Below are 21,755 nucleotides of genomic sequence, written 5' to 3' on the forward strand. Positions count from 1 at the left end.
GAATACATGCTTAAAATAGCATATAGACAAAAACACTAAATATATACATGAATTACGTTTTCTCTAGACAGCCACACACATTTTAAAGCATTACATTTTTTATTTTAGAAGAAATTATTAACATAAAAAAGATGAAGTCCCTCCCACAAAGAACATTAGTAATTCTTAAGGTCCTTCAGTGATATAATCCGCAAAGATTTAGGAATTTACCAACATTTGTATATGTTGCTCCCTATATGTCCAGTCTTACACGATCCACAATATTAGTGCCACAAATCCGGTGGCTCCTCTGCCACTCTGCTTTTAAATAATGTTATTTCATCCAAATGTATCATGGGTACATCTCGTATTACATCTGCCAGGTTCTCATGCAAAAGTGGGAAAATTACAGCGTTCAGAGCTGGCCGTTCCTCAGAGAAGCTAGAAATAAAAACAAAAGAGCATTATAAAAAATAAATTGATTAAAGTATGCAAGGATAACATGGGGAACCGCTTATTATCGATGTAAAGAAAAAAAACAAACACACACATACTTTATATAATGCTAGGTTCACATTTGAGCTGGTGCGATAAGGATTGTAATGGCACACCTTCCTACATGCGTAGAAATAAACCTGCTGCTGCTTAGGAGATGCATGGGGGTACCAGTAATCCTACTAGAACCCCTACGCACTGGAAACCGCAACCTAGTTTCCTGTACTAGAAAACGCTCTGCAATATGTGGTTTCCCTACGGCCGAGTTTTTAGAAAAGGTTCAGAGACCATTTTCCCTGCAATATCAGGAGGTTCCAAAGCCTATTTAAAAGAATAAAATGATTAGAGGTGTTTTCACAATGCTCTTTTGAAAAAATAGGATTTTTGTACTCACCGTAAAATCCTTTTTTCTGAAGTTCATGGACGGACACAGCAGCATAATCTTGACAGTAGGGTATTAGGCTTCTATCAGGAGAGGACTAGGCAGAAACATGTCATGTTAAAACATCATCAAAACTGTACAGAACCGCCCAGGTGGGTGGTCCCTCTGAGTACAACCCCTTTCCCTGCATGCAGCAGCTCAGTTCGTCAAAAAGCAGTACAAACATAAAAAAGGAGGGGTGGGTGCTGTGTCCGTCCATGAACTTCTGAGAAAAGGATTTTAGGGTGAGTACAAAAATCCTATTTTCTCTTTCGTTCATGGACGAACACAGCAACATAATCTTGACAGTAGGGATGTCCCCAAGCAGTGTAAAAAAAAAACGAGGGGTGGGAACAGCAACCAAACAAACTTCACCCAAAAAATAACCAGAGCTCCTCAACGGAGGAGGAGTTGCAACCTTAAACAGCCGCCTACAAAACCTTGTGGCCAAAGCAAGCATCCGAAGATGCACTCACATCAACCTTGTAAAATTTTAAAGATGTGAACGGACGACCAGGTTGCCGCTTTACACACCTGGGAGACAGGCGCTTGATGTCGGAAAGCCCAAGAGACGACTATTGCCCTGATTGAATGCGCCGTGACAGAAAGTGAAGGTGCCCACCCTGTTAGGGCATAAGCCTGAATCACGATCTGTCTGATCCACCGAACAACAGCGGCCGACGAGACCGCCAGGTCCTTCTGTGGGCCAACCACCGACACAAATAGGGGGTCAGACCTCTGAAGCAGAGCCGTAGCAGACCGATACACCCACAGAGCTCGCACCAAGCCCAAGGAAAGCAAGCAACCTCTTGGGATGCGACTGCCGAGGACCCAAGGATGAAAGCACAATGTCCTCATTTGGATAAAAAGTCGAAAATACATAAGGAAGAAACAAAGGCTGTGGGCGCAGCACTGCCTTATACTTGTGGAGTAGTAAGTAGGGGGACTTGCAAGACAAGGCCGCCAACTCAGAAGACCTTTCTGGTAGAGGTAACAGCCACCCGAAAAGCTACCTTGTGAGAAAGTGTCAACAGGGGAATCTCTCCGATGTCTTCAAGTGGTGGTTTCTGAAACACCAAGGGTACCAGATTCAATCCCACGAAGGCAGCAGTGATTGAACCGAAGGGGCCAAATGTCGAACCCCTTGGATAAACGTACTCACCAGTGAATGAGCCACCAAGGGCCGCTGAAAGAAAATAGCCAAGGCTGATATCTGCCCCTTAATGGAGCTAAAAGCAAGTCTTTGAGCCGCTCCACGCTGTAAAAACAGCAGGATCCTGGAAACCGAATATGTACGTGGACGCCACTCCCTCTCCACACAGAGATGTAGGCCCTCCATGTTCGATGGTAAACCTTCTGAAAAGATGACTTCCGTGCCCTCAGCATGGTGGAATCACCGAAACAGACAGGCCTCGGTCCCTTAGTGTCCGACTGTCAACAGCCATGTTATGAAGACCAGTGATCATAAGCAGGATGAAATGTATGACCTTGCGATAGAAGGTCCTCTCGCATTGGCAGTCGCCAAGGAACATCCGCCACCAGTCGTACTAAGGTGGCGTACCAGGGATGCCTGGGGCAATTCGAATTCTGGGTCAATCTGGGGCAATTAGAATTCTCAGAAGCCCCTCGGTCTCTACTCTGTGAAGCAGACAAGAAAGAGTAGTTGCAGGAGGAAAGCACAACTTAGCCGATACTGTCCCCTCAGGACTAGGGATGAGCTTCGAGTCGAACACATGTTCGACTCGAACATTGCCTGTTTGGCGAACAACGAACAATTTGAGGTGTTCGCGGCAAATTTGAAAAGCCGCGGAACACCCTGTTAAAGTCTATGGGAGAAATCTAATACTACTAATAGTACTAATTTTAAAGGCTAATATGCAAGTTATTGTCCTAAAAAGTGTTTGGGGACCTGGGTCCTGCCCCAGGGGATATGTATCAATGCAAAAAAAAGTTTTAAAAACGGCTGTTTTTTCGGGAGCAGTGAATTTAATAATGCTTAGAGTGAAATATTCCTTTAAATTTCGTACCTAGGGGGGGTGTAAAGTTAGCATGTAAAATAGCGCATGTTTCCCGTACTTCGAACTGTCCCTGCACAAAGTGTAATTTCTGAAAGAAATAAAGTCATTTAAAACCGGACTTGCGGCTTTAATGAATTGTCGGCTCCCGGCAATTCAGAGACGATTCATTCATAAAAAATAAAAAAAAATGCGTGGGGGTCCCCCCAAATTCAATTACCAGGCCCTTCAGGTCTGGTATTGATATTAAGAGGAACCTCGCCGCCAATTTAAAAAAAAAATGATGCGGGGTTCCCCCAAATATCCATTCCAGACCCTTCAGGTCTCCACCCCAATTTTTTTTAAAAAATGGCGTGGAGTCCCCCCAAAAATCCACACCAGACCCCTTATCCAAGCACGTTAACCTGGCCGGCCACACCGTACCAGGCCACATGCCCTCGACATGGGGAGGATGTCCCCATGTTGATGGGGACAAGGGCCTCATCCCCACAACCCTTGCCTGGTGGTTGTGGATGTGAATTGGTAATGGGGTACATTGTACCCCTACCATTTCACAATTTCACAAAGGAAGTGTAAATAGTTGTAAAAAACACACACACACACACACACACACACACACACACACACACACACACACCCACCGTAGAAAAAAGTCCTACATTATTGACATCATTTCAGAAACAAGCTCTGGGATTCAATTTCCATCATATGCCTTGCTGTATTTGAATCATCGTTCATCAGAGGTTATGATGTTTATAATATCACGATCCTTCCATCTACTGTTGGCAACTATATTTCATGCAAGCTTGTTTTGACTTTTGGAGGCATATGTCCCCCTAAGTCCATAAGCTTACATTTCTACCGGTGGCGGGTTATTACTACACCCGGAAGAAGTCACAAATTCATGTTTTGATACCTTTCACTCATTCACTTGGTGGAATCTCATCACATATGGACTTTATTTTATATTTAATACTAGCTGAATACCCGGCGTTGCCCGGTCTTCCTAGCTTAACCTTTTGGGGAGGAAAATCATAGTAATATAAATATACCCATCTTTTATATAAGGGTGTAGGTAAGGGTTAATTTAACTGTCATATATTTTTATTTGGCATATAAGTAATATGTGTACCAGGTATTATTGAAATATCTCCAGGCGTACAGAAGTTATGTGGGAACATGCATTTCCCATTGATTTGCATGGGACTTTAAACAAAATCCCCGACCCTCACAAATGGGGGTAGTTAAGGGATAAATTAACTATCCTATAGTTTAAGTGGACATATAAGTAACATGTGACCAAGTGTTATCGAAATATGTACAGCCGTTTGGAAGTAACATGCATTTCCCATAGAGTTGAATGGGACTTTAAAGAAAAACCCCGACCATGGCAAATGGGGGTGGGTAAGGGTTAAACCACCTATCCTATGTTTGTTGCTGACATATAAGTAACATGTGTGCCAAGTTTCATGTTAATATCTTTAGCCGTTTGGACGTGATGCTGGAACATACATACATACATACATACATACACACACACACACGTTGAGTTTTATATATATAGATATTTGATATCTAACATTTAGTTGTTGTACATTTGTAATTTTTGATTCGTACATTTGTATGATATATTCATTGGTCATGTGGATGGCTGGGTGTGTCGCTCTCCTACATAACCCAGAGAATGTTTAAAGGCTCTGCGACTAACGGCTTAGTGCCAGATACCACAACATACTTTAACCTTTTCCCCACCGCGCCATAGCGATTTTACTGCTACAGCGCGGTGGAGTTATTCCGGGACGACGTCCCTGGGACGTCCTCCCAAAATGCTTCACTCGCGCGCCCCCTGCGGCGCGCTCCCGGAATCATCTGTGAGCGCCGAGTCTAGAAGACCCGGCGCTTCACAGATCGCGGTAAATCGCCGCTGATAGCGGCGGTTTACCACGTGATCGCTCCGTCAAATGACGGAGCGATCACTTGTAAACAAACCGGCGTCATGTAATGACGCCGGTTCCTCCCTCTCCTCTCTGTACCGATCGGTACAGTGTGAGAGGACGGGGGGGGGGGGGGGGGGGAGCGCGGGGTGTCAGCAGCAGCTGCTGCGGGCTGGATCTGTGACACATGCAGTCACAGATCCAGCCATCCTTCCCTGCGCAAAACTCTGCAATATCACCCCTACTATGTGCAATACCCCCCACACTCTGCAATACCCCCCCACACTCTGCAATACCCCCCCACACTCTGCAATACCCCCCCACACTCTGCAATACCCCCCCACACTCTGCAATACCCCCCCACACTCTGCAATACCCCCCCACACTCTGCAATACCCCCCCACACTCTGCAATACCCCCCCATACTATGCAATACCCCCCATACTATGCAATACCCCCCATACTATGCAATACCCCCCATACTATGCAATACCCCCCACACTCTGCAATTTTTACAGAATTTTCGGTCTTTTTTCTTTTATAGTGCAAAAAATAAAAACCGCAGAGGTGATCAAATACCACCAAAAGAAAGCTCTATTTGTGTGAAAAAAAGGACAACAATTTCAGACGGGTACAATGTTGTATGACTGAGTTATTGTCATTCAAATTGTGAGAGCACCGAAAGCTGAAAATTGGTCTGGTTAGGAAGGGGGTTTAAGTGCCCAGTGGTCAAGAGGTTAAAAGGTCCATTGGAGTCCATGCCTCGATCAGGACACTTTTGGCGGCAAAAGGGGGACCTACTCAATATTAGGTGGGTGGTCATAATGTATGGCTGATCGGTGTATATCAATGACAATACTAATTAAATTGTTATATCACATGTGGAAAGTGTGCAGTACATAACTAGGACTGTAGGGCATCTGAGATTATTCAAGCTCTAAAATGTAGTGCTTTGAAATAATATCAAAATATAATCTAGTGAGAGAAAAAAAAATTAAGAAATACATGTATAATCGTGAACACGGATTAATAATCACATCTAAAATATTTGATACAATCTTGTGAACTATCCTACTTGCTAGTGTTTGGTGAAATAAATACCTTGTTCACAGAATGCCGCACAACCCACACTGTGATCCAAGAGGCTTGCCGAATAGTTATGACCCTCAGATAAAGAGTGGTCAAAAAAGCACAACAAGTGAGCTAATCCTGGGACCAAACGGCAACACAGGACTCCTCCAGTTTCTCCTCACAATCACAGGGCACTTGAGGCACTAAACGCTAAGGCTTCATGTACACGGGACGTTTTTACAACCTCTCCTGGACGATTTAAGTTGACAGATAGTAACCCACGTTAAAAACATCCGTTTTGCATTTAGAAGCATTTAAATATATATATATTTTTTAAATGGGCAAAAAACGGGTATAAATGAAATGCTGCTAAACGCAGGTTACCACCTTTAGAAGCGCTCGGCGTCTGAAACGTGGGTAGCTTCAGCGTCTGAACTCATTTTTTTTCCTTAAAACAGGCCTATAAAAACGCAACTGCCTAAAAACGACAGTTAACGAACCTCTGTACATGTACACTTAAGATAACATTGAAGGAGTTCGGGGCAGTTGGAAAAAAAAAAAAAGTGTCCAACTGCCTCTGAATGTCCATTTAGCAGCAGCAGTGTACATAGGGCCTAAAGGCTCCATTCACACCTGAGTGTATATCGATTTACTGATGTTTAAGCTTTTTTTGCCGCTTTTTAACCACTTCAATACAGGGCACTTCCCCCCCCCCCCCTTCCTGCCAAGACCAATTTTCAGCTTTCAGCGCTGTTGCATTTTGAATGACAAGTGTGCAGTCATGCGACGCTGTACCCAAACAACATTTTTATAATTTTTTCCCCCACGAGTAGAGCTTTCTTTTGGTGGTATTTGAGCACCACTGGGGTTTTTATTTTTTGGCTACAAATAAAAAAAATACAGAAAATTTCGAAAAAAATATAAGTTTCTTTGCTTCCGTTACAAAACTTTGTAAATAAGTATGCTTTCTCCTTCACTGATGGGGCTTCACTGACAGGCACTGATGAGGCAGTACTGATTGGCACTGATTAGGTGGAACGGATGATGAGGAACCTATATGCAGCACTGATAAACAGCACTGACAGACACTGATAGGTGGCACAGATATGCAGCACTGTTGGGCACCGATAGGTGGCACTGATGGGCACCCATAGGCAGCACCGATAGGTGGCATTGATGGACAGCATTGAGAAATGGCACTGTTAGGCAGCACTGACAGGCATCATTGATAGGCACTGAGTGCAATCCCTTTTGGGCACCAATTGGCATCCCTGGTGGTCCTGGGTGGGCATCCTTAGGGGGGGGCTGCACTGAGAATCAATCAGCGCAGACCCCCCCTGTCAGGAGAGTAGCTGATCAGCTTCCCTCTGTCAGTGAGGCGGAGGAAACGTGTATAAACGGCTCTTCCTATTTACACTGTGATCAGTTGTGATTGGACACAGCTGATCACATGGTAAAGAGCCTTCATCGGAGGCTCTTTACCAAGATCGGAGATGTAGTGTTTCAGACTGACAACTCACACCATCGATCCCTGCGATGCGTGCCACCGAGGGCGCATGCTAGCTTGTTATTCTCCTGCCCAGTCAGGACCACACAGTAACTGGACCACTTTCCGGCCGTCATTCTGCATACAGCGAGCGGAAAGTTGTTAAGAGTTTTAGAAGTGTATTACAAGTGTTTTACAGCTTCAGGCATTTTTTTTAGCCATTGGAAAGCACAAGGGGGAGGAGAGGAAATTAGGAGGTGGAGAACTGCTATTTGAGCATTTTACAAGCGTTTTTCTGCTCAAGTCAGGCTTTCTATTGAAGACTATGGGGCCAAAGATGCTTTTAATCTGCAAAAAAAAAAAAAAGAAGCTCATGTACTTTTTGAGCTTAAAGCGGATGTGCCACGGGAAAAATATATTAAAAGCCAGCAGCTACAAATACTGCAGCTGCTGACTTTTAATATAAGGACACTTACCTGTCCTGGAGTCCAGCGGTGATCGCAGCAGATGACGAGCCGATCGCTCGTCACCCTGCTGCTCCCCCCTCCATCCTCGGTGAGGGAACCAGGAAGTGAAGCGCTCCGGCTTCACTGCCCGGTTCCCTACGGCGCATGCGCGAGTCGCGCTGCGCCCGCCGATTGGCTCCCGCTGTGTGCTGGGAGCCGAGTGTTCCCAGCATACAACGGGGGGACGGACGGGAAGGAAGGAAAAAACCCGTCCTTTGCCCGTATCGTAGGGCCGGAAGTGGGTGCAGATACCTGTCTGTAGACAGGTATCTGCACCCCCCTCCCCCCTGAAAGGTGTCAAATGTGACACCGGAGGGGGGGAGGGTTCCGATCAGCGGGACTCCACTTTAGAGTGGAGATCCGCTTTAAGGTAACAAAACGCTCATATGTGAACAGGGGCCATTGAAAATCAATGGGATTTTGCTTGTTGGGTGTTTTGGAGCTTTAGAGCTGAGCGTTTCACAAGCTGAAAAATGCTCAGGTGTGAACAGGACATTACAAATCAGACTTCACCACCCAGGTTCAGCTCATCAATACAACATGTAAAAATGAACGGCCCTCCTCAGAGTGTAAAACAATTTAGAACTTTTAGTTTAAATAAAACAGATGCACTTACAATTAAAACAACTGACACATGCATAAAACCTCCATACACGATACAATACCTGTCTGCCAGAATCCAAGATGGCCTCCAGTCAGTCTGCATTGCATGCGTGGTGACGTGTATCCTGGCTCCACCCAATACATTTTGTCACATGTGACATTGTGCCTCCTGATGTAGTGCGAGTCGAAATGGGTTAAAAAGAGCCAGGACACATGTCATCAAGCAGGCACGCAAGTTATTTATTTAACTAAACACTGGCAAGGGGAATTGTTCACAAAATCTTGGTTTGTGTATGGACACCTACAGTATCTTACAAAAGTGAGTACACCCCTCGCATTTTTGTAAATATTTTATTATATCTTTTCATGTGAAGAAATTACACTTTGCTACAATGTAAAGTAGTGAGTGTAGAGCTTGTATAACTGTGTAAATTGTCTGTCCCCTCAAAATAACTCAACACAGCCATTAATGTCTAAACCGCAGGCAACAAAAGTGAGTACACCCCTAAGTGAAAATGTCCAAATTGAGCCCAAAGTGTAATTTTGTGTGGCCACTATTTTTTTCCCAGCACTGCCCTAATCCTCTTGGGCATGGAGTTCACCAGAGCTTCACAGGTTGCCACTGTAGTCCTCTTCCACTCCTTCATGACGACATCATGGAGCTGGTGGACCTTTCGTTTGAGGATGCGCCACAGATGCTCAATAGGGTTTAGGTCTGGAGACATGCTTGGCTAGTCCATCACCTTTACCCTCAGCTTCTTTAGCAAATTAGTGGTCGTCTTGGAGGGGTTTGGGGTTGTTAAATTGGAATACTGCCCTGCGGCCCAGTCTCTGAAGGGAGGGGGATCATGCTCCGTTTCAGTATGTCACAGTACATGTTGGCATTCATGATTCCCTCAATGAACTGTAGCTCCCCAGTGCTGGCAGCACTCCTGCAGACCCAGACCATGACACTCCCACCACCATGCTTGACTGTAGGCAAGACACACTTGTCTGTATTTCTCACCTGGTTGTCGCCACACACACTTGACACCATCTGAACCAAATACGCTTATCTTGGTCTTGTCAGACCACAGGACATGGTTCCAGTAATCCATATCCTTAGTCTGCTTGTCTCCAGCAAACTGTTTGCAGGCTTTCTTGTGCATCATCTTTAGAAGAGGCTTCCTTCTGGGACGACAGCCATGCAGACCAATTTGATGCAGCGTGCGGAATATGGTCTGAGCTTTGACAGGTTGACCCCTTCAACCTCTGCAGCAATGCTGGCAGCACTCATATCTATTTCCCAAGACAACCTCTGGATATGACGATGAGCATGTGCACTTAACTTCTTTGGTCAACCATGGCGAGGCCTGTTTTGAATGGAACCTGTCCTGTTAAACTGCTGTATGGTCTTGGCCACCGTGCTGCAGCTCAGTTTCAGGGTCTTGGCAATCTTCTTATAGCATATGCCATCTTTATTTAGAGCAACAATTCTTTTTTTCTGATCCTCAGAGTTCTTTGCCATGAGGTGCCATGTTGAACTTCCAGTGACCAGTATGAGAGAGTAATAATACCAAATTTAACACACCTGCTCCCCATTCACACCTGAGACCTTGTAACACCAACGAGTCATATGAAACCAGGGAGAGAAAATGGCTAATTGGGCCCAATTTGGACATATTCACATATGAGTGTACTCACTTCTGTTGCCAGCAGTTTAGACATTAATGTCTGTGTGTTGAATTATTTTGAGGGGACAGCAAATTTACACTCACATTTACAAGCTGTACACTCACTACTTTATATTGTAGCAAAGAGTAATTTCTTCAGTGTTGTCACATAAAAAGATATAAAATATTTACAAAATCTTAAGAGGTGTACTCACTTTTGTGAGATACTGTATATGAAGTCTATGTATGGACATTTATCATAAGGGTCTATGTATGGACTGTTTGGCATGATGTCTTAACTTCAATTCGACTGTGCGCTTTTATTTTTCATCTGACATTTAAAAACATCTTTAAGATTTTGATAGATACTAATGTAGCAGGGCTATATGCACAGTATCCTATTTATTATCTCTCTGAATCAAAGCAATTTATAGAAATGCAAACATGTAAAAACTTATGGGTGGCTGGTTTTTTCAGTTGCCTCAGTGTTTCGTTTGTCTGTAATAAAAAAAAAAAAAAAAAAAAAAGGAAAGGAAGTTTGGCCAAAGCCCTTTTGGTCATACTTCTCTTAGATCACAGGAATGCACTTTGCTTTTGCTCTCCTGTGACACAGAATCAGCCGACGCCATGCTAAAGGTCACTGTCGGCTGTCGTCACAGAGCTGCTGCAGACTCTCGATGTATCCCGACAATTTTGTGATCCACCCAGATGCCTTACACGCAGCTGGCTCAGCCTCTCTGCACATCGCTGACAGCCTGAGCGAGATGCTCCCGTGCCCTCTCCAGTTACTACTCTCTGATCAGAGGGAAACTAAGAACTGCTCAGTTCGTGGGCTTAGAGCTGGCGGGGGACAGCCTACAGCATCAGACCAATTCTGCAGCCAGTATGTATATATGTTTATTTTTTAGATCTTCCCACACTTCAACTTAAAGTGGAGGTTCCATCAAAAAAACAATTTTGCTTTAAACTGTAGCTTACACCTAAAAAAGAAAAAAAATATATTTTTTTTTACTCATCTGGAAATGCCTGTTGCTATGCGGTCCCACAAAATCTGCCTTTGAAACCACCTAGGATTCTGACATCATCTCCCTCTAATGCTCCTGGGAAATGTGTGTCATCATTTCCCAGGATGCAGTGCGCTGTCCAATTATCACTTCCCATCCAAGACTTCCAGGAAGTAAGTGCTTGTATGCTTCACAATGCCCACAAGCAAAATGACAACGGTGTAGACATAGTTTTATAAACGATCTTTTTTGAATATCTTTGTGGATCTGCAGTGGATTGTAAAATAGTAAGTGACCGGATTTATATTATAAAAACGCAGGATGAAAGGACATACATTTAAAAAATGCTAATTGTGGTTGGAACTCCACTTTAAAAGGTAATTTTTAAACTAATAGGTTAAATTATGGATGGGATATATTTTTTTTTTTTTTAAGCAGGACCTTACTCTGTAAAATTAAGTTACCTGGTTGTTGGACTACATTTTCTTTATACAGTCACGCTCCCCCCCCCCACCCCTCCGCCCCCGCTGACCTGGATCGTGGCAATCTCCCATTCTGAGCCTCGGTATATCCGCGTCAGAAGTCGGAGCTTAGAAATTCCCTCAGCATCCACGCATCTTCTTCCCAGCTGACAGGACGGGCTATGTAGATTCCGATTGGTCGGCGCCACCCATGTGACGGCGCTGACCAATAAGAATGTTCAGAAACGTCCCTCCTGACGAGGTAAGTTTTGGACATTCAGCTGAGGGTCTTTCTAAGCCCCCGGACTCCTGAAACGGACATACCAGGGCTCAGAATGGGAGATTGGACTGGGGGGGTCCTGTGTAAGTTCACCGTACAGATTTTTCTGCAAAAGGTAAACTTACACGGTTTTACACTATTGTGGCCTTCTATGTGTCTTCCATGTGGTACAGTAACCGAGTCTCCTACTACGGGAATGTAACCGTGGCTGACATCAGGATTTGCCCATACAGACCTTAATCCTCTACAGTATCAATCTACATGCTACCTGGGGTCTTCTTTTAATTAAGAGACCACTGGGAATCTGGTAAGCAGATTCATTACTCGTTTGGTGGAGGATCTTTTCTATCGGATTGTCAGTTTAATTTATGATCATCGATTATGGATTCTTTTTTTCTCATTCACTGGTGAAAGGATCTGCTTTGTTCTTTCAAGGACTATGAACACTTTGTTCCTTTATTTACATTTTTACACTATCCATGGACAATTATTAACATTATTAGCTTTTGGATATTTTCATTTCACTAATGTGTAGCGCATCTTGTTTTTTTCTTTTATGTTACCACTGTTTTTATGTATGCAGTAAGGTGCAGCTTCACTTGATCACATATGAGCATCATTTAGTAGTATTGTTTTTTCTCTACTATTTAATATATTCGCGCAGTTGCTCTTATTTTTTCTCCTCAAAGGGGCACTTAACCGCCCGGCGGTGAGGGACTACAAAAGCCCTCATCGGCTTTTCTCATTCCGCATCTCAGAAATTATCAAAGAAGGGCACAGAAGGAAAAAAAATGATTTGTGTGATCCAAAAAAGACCACGCCCTCGGCGGAAACCCAGCTGCACTATCCAGCTTAACTACTAGCCGACCAGCCACCGTCATTATACGGCGGCAGGTCGGCTCTTCTGGGCGAGAGCCCGTAGCTATACGTCCGCTCCTCGAGCGGCCACTAGGGGCGCGTGCACGCCCCCGGAGGCGCGCGCGCGCCCGCCCCCGACGGGCTCGATCGCCGCCGGGCACCCGCGATTGCTCGTTACAGAGCGGGGACCGGGAGCTGTGTGTGTAAACACACAGCTCTCGGTCCTGTCAGCAGGGGAAATGCTGATCTTCTGTTCATACAATGTATGAACAGAGGATCAGTGTTTCCCCTAGTGAGGCCACTCCCCCCCCACAGTAAGAACACACAGGGACATACTTAACCCCTTCCCCGCCCCCTAGTGTTAACCCCTTCACTGCCAGTGGCATTTTTATAGTAATCCAATGCATTTTTATAGCACTGATCGCTATAAAAATGCCAATGGTCCCAAAAATGTGTCAAAAGTGTCCGAAGTGTCCGCCATAATGTCGCAGTACCGAAAAAAAATCGCTGATCGCCGCCATTACTAGTAAAAAAAATATATTAATAAAAATGCCATAAAAATACCCCCTATTTTGTAAACTCTATAACTTTTGCGCAAACCAATCAATAAACGCTTATTGCGATTTTTTTTTACGAAAAATAGGTAGAAGAATACGTATCGGCCTAAACTGAGGGAAAAAAAATGTTTTTTTATATATTTTTGGGGGATATTTATTACAGCAAAAAGTAAAAAATATTATTTTTTTTCAAAATTGTCGCTCTATTTTTGTTTATAGCGCAAAAAATAAAAACCGTGATAAAATACCACCAAAAGAAAGCTCTATTTGTGGGAAAAAAAGGACGCCAATTTTGTTTGGGAGCCACGTCGCACGACCGCGCAATTGTCAGTTAAAGCGGCGCAGTCCCGAATCGCAAAAAGTGCTAGCAATATGGTCCGGGGGTTAAGAGAGTCCCTTACAGCAGTCAAAAGCGCACCCATAAATGCCTTATCCTCCTTTTTTTTTTTTTACTACCCAGGTACCTGGTCCATGGCTCCATAACCGAGCATTCTCCAGGGGATAACGGGGGAAGGGGGCACTCTTTTACCGCCCGTCCACAGTCCACCCCCACCCTGGCACAAATGTGTCCAGGACTAACAATAAAACCTCTGTGGGAATCCCAGGTGCTAACACCTGCTGCCACCACCAGCATGTGGGGAAGGACCCAGATACTGACTCCAAATATTAATAATATTTACATAGTGTGTATTATAATATGCACACCTGTCCTTAGAAATAAACAAAAGCTCCTAGAGCCCTATTCAGAGCTTCTCACACACTTGCTGCGCTGACCAGGGGTAACCAGGGGACTCACCTCAGGAGGAGACTGCCCAGCGCTGCCGTTCGCTCTCAGCACACAGCGTGTGAGAGGAAAAGAACCGTGAGGTAACTGTGCAGCATCTGCAGGGACCTGTGTGCCAAATGGCGTCAAAATGCCACTTTTAAACAGGAAAAGTGAAAAAACCCTCACAGGAAAGCCCCATACAAAAAAGAAAAAACACAGGCCAGATAACAGTCCCCTCAGGAAGGCCCCCTCCCCCTGACAGCGGCAATGTTAGCAATGCAGCAAGGGAAAAGGAGCAGGGAAGGGAGGAGAAGAGGACCCCCGAACCCCAGGAATGCCCAGCCGTACCAACCCACCGAAGCAGGAGGGACTGTACTTACCCGTCCGAGCGAGGACTCGCTGACGCATTCCTGACAGAACTACAACCGCAATGGAGGTAGCGGTCGGCCCGGTCCACTGTGAGTGAGACAACACCACAGCCCAGTCATATGTGAACCTCGGAGCAAAGCTCACCGTCCACCCCAGGAGTCATGGGGTATGGCGTGGCAGACCCAGCCTCTTTGCAAAGGTGTGTCCACGCTTGCTGGTCGGACTGAGTAGACTACAAGGATCTATATTATCCAGCCTGTCTCTCAGCCGACAGTTGAAAGAAGATTCTTCAAGAAAAAGTAAAATAAAAAAAAACTTCTCCACAGGGCGCTGGGCCCAAAGGGAGTCATACGTCCTTAGCCTTGCTAGGCAGAACAAAACTGAGGCTGCATGCTGCAGTGAGGAGGGTTATGTCTGGAGGGACCACCCCCTGGGCAGGGCTGTTCAACTCTGTTACTGTAACATGTATTTAATTATCTAACATGTTTCTGCCTAGTCCTCTCCTGTAAACAGGGAACATAACCCACTTGTCAAGATTTAAGGAGCTATGTCCGTCCATGAACGATAAGAGAAAAAATAATTGTTATAATCGTGTTTAAGTTAATACAATTGATATAATATTGGATTATAACAATACTTGGGGATTTATAAATGTTTGATTTTTACTTTTGGGTTAAGAAAAAAAAAAAAAAAAAAAAAAAGAAGAAGAAGAAGGAGGAAGTGTGGCATCAGGCACTATGCCAAATGAATTGTGGTTAAGAAAGAAAAAGGGAAGTAACTTAAGGTTGTGTAATTTTAATGTATTAACCACTCAAGACCCAGACCATTATGCAGGTAAAGGACCTGACCAGTTTTTGAGATTCGCCACTGCGTCGCTTTAACTGACAATTGTGCGTTCGTGCGACGTGGCTCCCAAACAAAATTGGCGTCCCTTTTTTCCCACAAATAGAGCTTTCTTTTGGTGGTATTTGATTACCTCTGCGTTTTTTTTTGCGCTATAAACAATAGAGCGACAATTTTTTTTACTTTTTGTTATAATAAATACCCCCAAAAAAGATATAAAAATGTATTTTTCTCAGTTTAGGCCGATATGTATTCTTCTACATATTTTTGGTAAAAAATAAATAAAAATTAAGCGTTTAATGATTGGTTTGCGCTAAATTTATAGCGTTTACAAAATAGGGGAAAGCTTTATGGCATTTTTATTAATATTTTTTTTTTTTTACTACTAATGGCGGCGATCAGCGATTTTTTTCATGACTGCGACATTATGGCGGACACATCGGACAATTTTGACACATTTTTGGGACCATTGTCATTTTAACAGCAAAAAATGCTATAAAAATGCATTGTTTACTGTCAAAATGACAATGGCAGTTTAGGAGTTAACCACTAGGGGGCGCTGTAGGGGTTATGTGTGACCTCATATGTGTTTCTAACTGTAGGTGGGCGGGGCTGGACGTGTGACGTCACTGATCGCCTTTCCCTATATCAGGGAACAGACGATCAGTGACATTGCCACTGTGAAGAACGGGGAAGGTGTGACCGATTGCGGGACACCGGCGGCGATCGGGTCGGGCGCGCACCCGACCCACGGCTGGGCACTTAAAAGGGACGTACAGGTGCGTTCCTGTGCCCAGCCGTGCCATTCTGCCGACGTAAAATGTGCAGGAGGCGGTCCTTAAGTGGTTAAGTAACAAAATAAAAAAATTACACACACACACCTTTTGGGGGGGAAGTGCCAAGGAGGCCGAGTGACATGAGGCATTAAGTGACACTGGTGAAACTGATCAGAGACCAGCACTGCTGGAGCTGAGGGACGCTCCTAGCTGCCAGTGAGAGTGGTGGGGGGGAAGGGAAAGGAAAGACAGATTCTGGTGGTAGGGGACTCAATTCTTAGAAGGACAAAAAGGGCAATCTGTGACAAAGACCTGAAGCATCAAACTGTATGCGGTCTACCGGGCGCTTGCGTTTGGCACATCACAGATCTGGTGGACAGATTACTGGAAGGGGCTGGAGAAGACCCAGCTGTCATGGTGCGCGTTAGCACCAATGACAAAGTCAGAGGCAGATGGAGTGTCCTAAAGAACGATTTTTTGGGAGCTAAATTGAGGAAAAGGACCTCCAAAAAGGTAGTATTCTCAAGAATACTGCCAGTACCTCAAACCACACCAGAAAGGCAGAGAGTAAGAAGGGAAGTAAACAAGTAGCTGAGGAGCTAGTGTAGTAAGGAGGGGTTTGGGTTCCTGGAGAACTGGGCCTGACTTCTCAGTCGGTCACCAGTTCTATATAAGGGATAGACTGCACCTAAAATGAGGAGGGTGCAGATCTACTGGGAGTGAAGATGGCCGAAAAGTTGGAGGCCACGTGGGGGGGGGGGGGTGGTCCAGAGGTAGTGATAGTCACCAATGAACGTATTCCAGAGGGTATTAGTGGTAGGTTGACTAAAGCACATAAACCTGAGGTAAGTATAGTAACAAGTCCTATTTTCAATCTTGGAACACCCAATAAAAGGACAGTATGCGACCTGTCTAAACTACATTCTATGTTCACCAATTCCGGGAGCCTGGCGGACAAGCTGGGTGAACTAAAGATACTGTTGAACGAGGAGGATTTAGATTTTGTGGGAATTTCAGAGATTTCTTGATTGGCTGGCAACAATTCAAGGATATTCCAGGGATTGAATTGCAGGGATAGAGAGGGTAAAAAAGGGGGAGGGGTATACCTATATATCAAGAATAATGTACAAGTGAGTGTGAGAGATGACATCAATAAGGGAGCTAGGGAGGAGGTGTAATCCTTATGGGTAGAGCTCCAAAGGGATGAAGCTAAGGGAAAAATAATACTAGGATAATGCTATAGGCCGTCTAAGGCTCGCCAGTTCCTAAATGTCTTGCAGGACAATTTCATGGGTCAGATGGTAGACGCACGAACTAGGAACAAGGCGTTACTAGACCTACTGACCTACTAACAATACAGACTTCATCACGAATGTGGAAATACGTGACAATTTAGGAAATAGCGATCACAGGTCAATTGTCTTCAGTATAAATCACACAAATAGGAAACACAAGGGGAACATAAAGACCCTGAATTTCAAAAGAGCCAACTTCCCTAAACGACAAACCTTGCTAGTAGGGTTGTCCAGATACCACTTTAAGACCGAGTACAAGTACCGATGCTTTTTTTTCAAGTACTCGCCGATACTGATTACCGATACTTTTTTTAATGTCATGTGACAGTGACGCATTGAAACCTGTTGTCTCAGTTTAGAAGTCCTTTGATAAAAGATACCAGCCAGTCTGCAGCCCTAATAGCAGGACAGAGAAAAAGGAAGTAATATTGTGGTCCAACACCTAGCATGACAAATGTTTTACTGGTTGGAGTTTTTAGAATACAAAGAGGTTTGAAAACATTATACTTAGCTGCCCTCATCTAATGCCCCATCTGCACACTATCAAGTAGGGGTGCAACGGATCAAAAAACTCACGGATCGGATCGATCCTCAGATCAGGAGTCACGGATCGGATCATTTTCGGATCAGCAAAAAAAAAAAAAGGGTCCGTTTTTTCATTGGTCCAAAAAAAAAAAAAAAAAATGTGTGTGTGTGTATATATATATATAATAATATATATTTTTTTTTTTGGACCAATGAAAAAAAGGAACCTTTTTTTTTTATTTTTTTTGCTGATCTGAAAAAAGAGCACAATAGCAATTCACAGGGGTGGATTAAAGAGGAAGCAGGTGAGGCTGTTTGGGACTTAAAGTACAATCTTGATGTTTTTACAGCAAAAAAAAAAAAAAAAAAAATATATATATATATATATATTTTTTTTTTTTTGCTGTAAAAACATCAAGATTGTACTTTAAGTCCCAAACAGCCTCACCTGCTTCCTCTTTAATCCACCCCTGTGAATTGCTATTGTGCTCTTTTTTCCCCTTTCCCCCCCCCTCCTCTCACACCAGTGCTCCACTGCCAACATTCCCATTCAGCTTGCTAGAGCCCAGTGCACAGCGTGACACGCCTCCCCGGGGAGGCGGGGAGGCGTGTCACGCTGGGCTCTGGCAAGTAGACTGGCCGCCGCTCCGGAGCTAGGCCAAAGCCGGGGACTTTCCTAGGCCTAGGCTCCGGAGCGCTCCGCGGATCGCGGGGTGTGCCGATCCGAACGGGGTGGCCCGTTCGGATCACGGATCGGTGACGATCCGTTGCACCCCTACTATCAAGGGAAATGCGACATCTGTGATGAATGAAGTGCACTTGTTAGCATACTTTATACAAGCAGTTGTGCTCTACTGTAATGTAATAAATCAAAAAAACTTAGCGTGTGAGAGAACATGGACTGATTCAGGACGGTTACAGTACAGATTGTTAAACTAAACTACATGAATAAGGAGATTGCCTGATCCGATACCTGGGAGAGAGAGGCAGCGTGTAATGCCTGTGTCCCTGTATAATGCTCAGACGGCAGCCATCCAGTGTACAAAAGCCGCGCCTTTAAATGTCCTTATTTCTTCTGAGAAATCCTCACTTCCTGTTCTTCTGTCTGTAACTCCACACAGTAATGCAAGACTTTCTCCTTGGTGTGGAGTATTGTGCTCGCCCCCTCCCTTGGACTACAGAGAGTCAGGACGCCCACTAACACACAGCTCCTTTCGCTATCTGCAACGTAGAGCGTCCTGACTCTCCTGCTCGCCCCCTCCCCGCTCAAGGGAGGGGGCGAGCATGACACTCCACACCAGGGAGAAAGCCTCGCATTACTGTGTGGAGTTACAGGCAGAACAGGAAGTGAGGATTTCTCAGAAGAAATAAGGACATTTAAAAGCAAAAATCGAAGGATGAGGTAAGTAAAGGACTGCACTAAGGTAAAGAAAGTTCTTTAGGAATTTTTTCTTTTTACTTTTACAACCCCATTAAAAGCATATTAAATAAAGGCATTAGCCAATGCATCCCTTTGGGAAATGCATTTAAAAGTGCGAACAAAAGTCCTGAATGGCTTAACTCCAATGTAAAAATGCATATAAAAGCAAAGGAGAAGGCCTTCAAAAAATACAAGGCTGAGGGATCATCATCAGCATTCAGACTTTACAAAGAATGCAATAATATAAGCAAGTGTGCAATTAGTGCTGCTAAGATAGAACACAAAAGACACATAGCGGAGGAGAACAAAAAATAAGTCCCAAAAAATTATTTAAGTATATAAACAGTAAAAAAGGGAGGACAGACCATATTGGCCCCATAAAGAATGAGTACCCTTCATGGCTAACAGAGGACAGAATTAGAATTAGACTTGAAAAACTTAACATTAATAAGTCACCGGGACCAGGTGGCTTGCACTCGAGAGTCCTTAAGGAACTCAGTCAAGTGATTACCAGACCATTGTTCCTAATTTTTACTGAAAGTTTACTGACTGGAATGGTACCAACTGATTGGAGAAAAGCCAATGACGGGCCGCACCAATTATTTAAAAAAGGGCAAAAAAAATACATCCCTGGAATTACAGACCAGTTAGCCTAACATCAATAGTATGCAAGCTCTTGGAGGGTATGATAAGGAACTATATACAAGATTTTAGTAATGAAAATGGTATCATTGGCAGAAATCAGCCTGGATTCATGAAGAATCGTTCTTGCCAAACCAATATATTAACCTTCTATGAGTAGGGGAGCTGCTATCTAGATAAAAGAAGGCCAATAGACGTGGTGTATCTGGATTTTGCAAAAGCATTTGACACAGCTCCCCATAAACGTTTACTGTACAAAGTAACATCCGTTGGCATGGACCATAGGGTAAGTACATGGATTGAGAACTGGCTACAAGGGGGAGTTCAGAGGGTGGTGATAAATGGGGAATACTTGGAATGGTCTGGGGTGGGAAGCGAGGGCCCCCAGGGTTCTGTCCTGGGACCAATCCTACTTAATTTACTCATAAAAGACCTGGAGGATGGGATAAACTGCTCAATCTCTGCATTTGTGGATGATGCTAAGCAAAGCAGTGCAATAACTTCTCCCCAGGATGTGGAAACCTTGCAAGAAGATCTGAACAAATTGGGCAACTACATGGCAAATGAGGTTTAAAGTAGAAAAATTTAAAATAATGCATTAGGGTGGCAAAAACATGAATGCAATCTACTCACTAGGGGGTGAACCACTGGGGGAATCTAGGATGGAAAGGACCTTGGGGTCCTAGTAGATGATAGGCTTAGCAATGGCATGTAATTCCAAGCTGCTGCTAACAAAGCAAAACAGAATATTGGTATGCATTGAAAAGGGGATTAACTCTAGGGATAATAAAATAATACTCTCGCTCTACAAAATTTTGGTCTGGCCTCATCTGGAGTATGCTGTCCAGTTATGGGCACCAGTCCTCAGGAAGGATGTGCTGGAAATGGAGTGAGTACAGAGAAGGGCAACAAAGCTAATAAAGGGTCTGTAGGATAGTAGTTATGAAGAAAGGTTGCAAGCACTGAACTTATTCTCTCTGGAGAAGAGACACTCATTAAAATTGGAAGAAAAAAGGAGTTTAACCTTAAACTGCGTAGAAGGTTCTTTACTGCAAGAGCGGCAATGATATGGAATTCCCTTCCACAGGCGGTGGTTTCAGCGGGGGGAATCATTAGATATACAATATAAAACTGACATATCATCACACACATAGGTTGGACTTGATGGATTTGTGTCTTTTTTCAACCTTACCTACTATGTAACTATGGTCAGATATATCTGCAAAGTTGGGAGGCTGACTCCCGAGTCAGAATATGTGTTTGGGTAAAGATATTCTGTTCTGAGACCCTCGGGTCCACTTGGGTCCCGGGGATAGAAGGAACTAAGGGTGTTTATGTTTTGTTGAAATCCTGCTGTAATATTGGATTTGGGAAAAATGTTTAGTTAAATATAGTTAAAAATATTGAATCTATACAATGAAAACTGTTTCTGAGAAACATTTTATTTCTGCATGCTTTATGGACTTATGTTTGAATTAATGAAGATTATTATTTTAATACCTCCAATGGTTAAGGCCTGAATTGATCAGGTAGATTCTGTGGTTATTCATGTTGGATGAGGAGTATCCACCCCAACCAGCCCCATGCACATGAAGAAATTCCCCCCCATTCAAGCGCATTCATACCCTACCCTATTCGGCTGTCAAGTTACTTGAAGAAATTACTACATCTTTTACATGGAAATTTTCGTTATTCTTCTTTGTTGTTCTAATGCCATGGGAGGTGCTGAGATAAGTAAAGGCGGACTCCTGCTGGAAAATATTCCTGGAAATGACACCTTGAGGTGGAGCCAAATCA

At 44.0% G+C, this 21,755-nt stretch overlaps 1 protein-coding gene across 2 annotated transcripts in view; it reads right to left on the bottom strand.

The window, feature by feature from the left end:
• Positions 1-78: 78 nt before the first annotated feature.
• FBXL18 (F-box and leucine rich repeat protein 18) overlaps positions 79-21,755 on the bottom strand; it is a 202,073-nt gene continuing 180,396 nt past the window's right edge. For both annotated transcript variants that reach the window (XM_040357110.1, XM_040357111.1), the window contains exon 5: positions 79-420. In XM_040357110.1, the coding sequence (XP_040213044.1) occupies positions 264-420 (157 nt within the window). In that variant the 3' untranslated portion in view covers positions 79-263. The remainder of the gene's footprint in view (positions 421-21,755) is intronic.

This window comes from Rana temporaria, chromosome 6, assembly GCF_905171775.1.
Source record: "Rana temporaria chromosome 6, aRanTem1.1, whole genome shotgun sequence".
Lineage (NCBI taxonomy): Eukaryota > Metazoa > Chordata > Amphibia > Anura > Ranidae > Rana > Rana temporaria.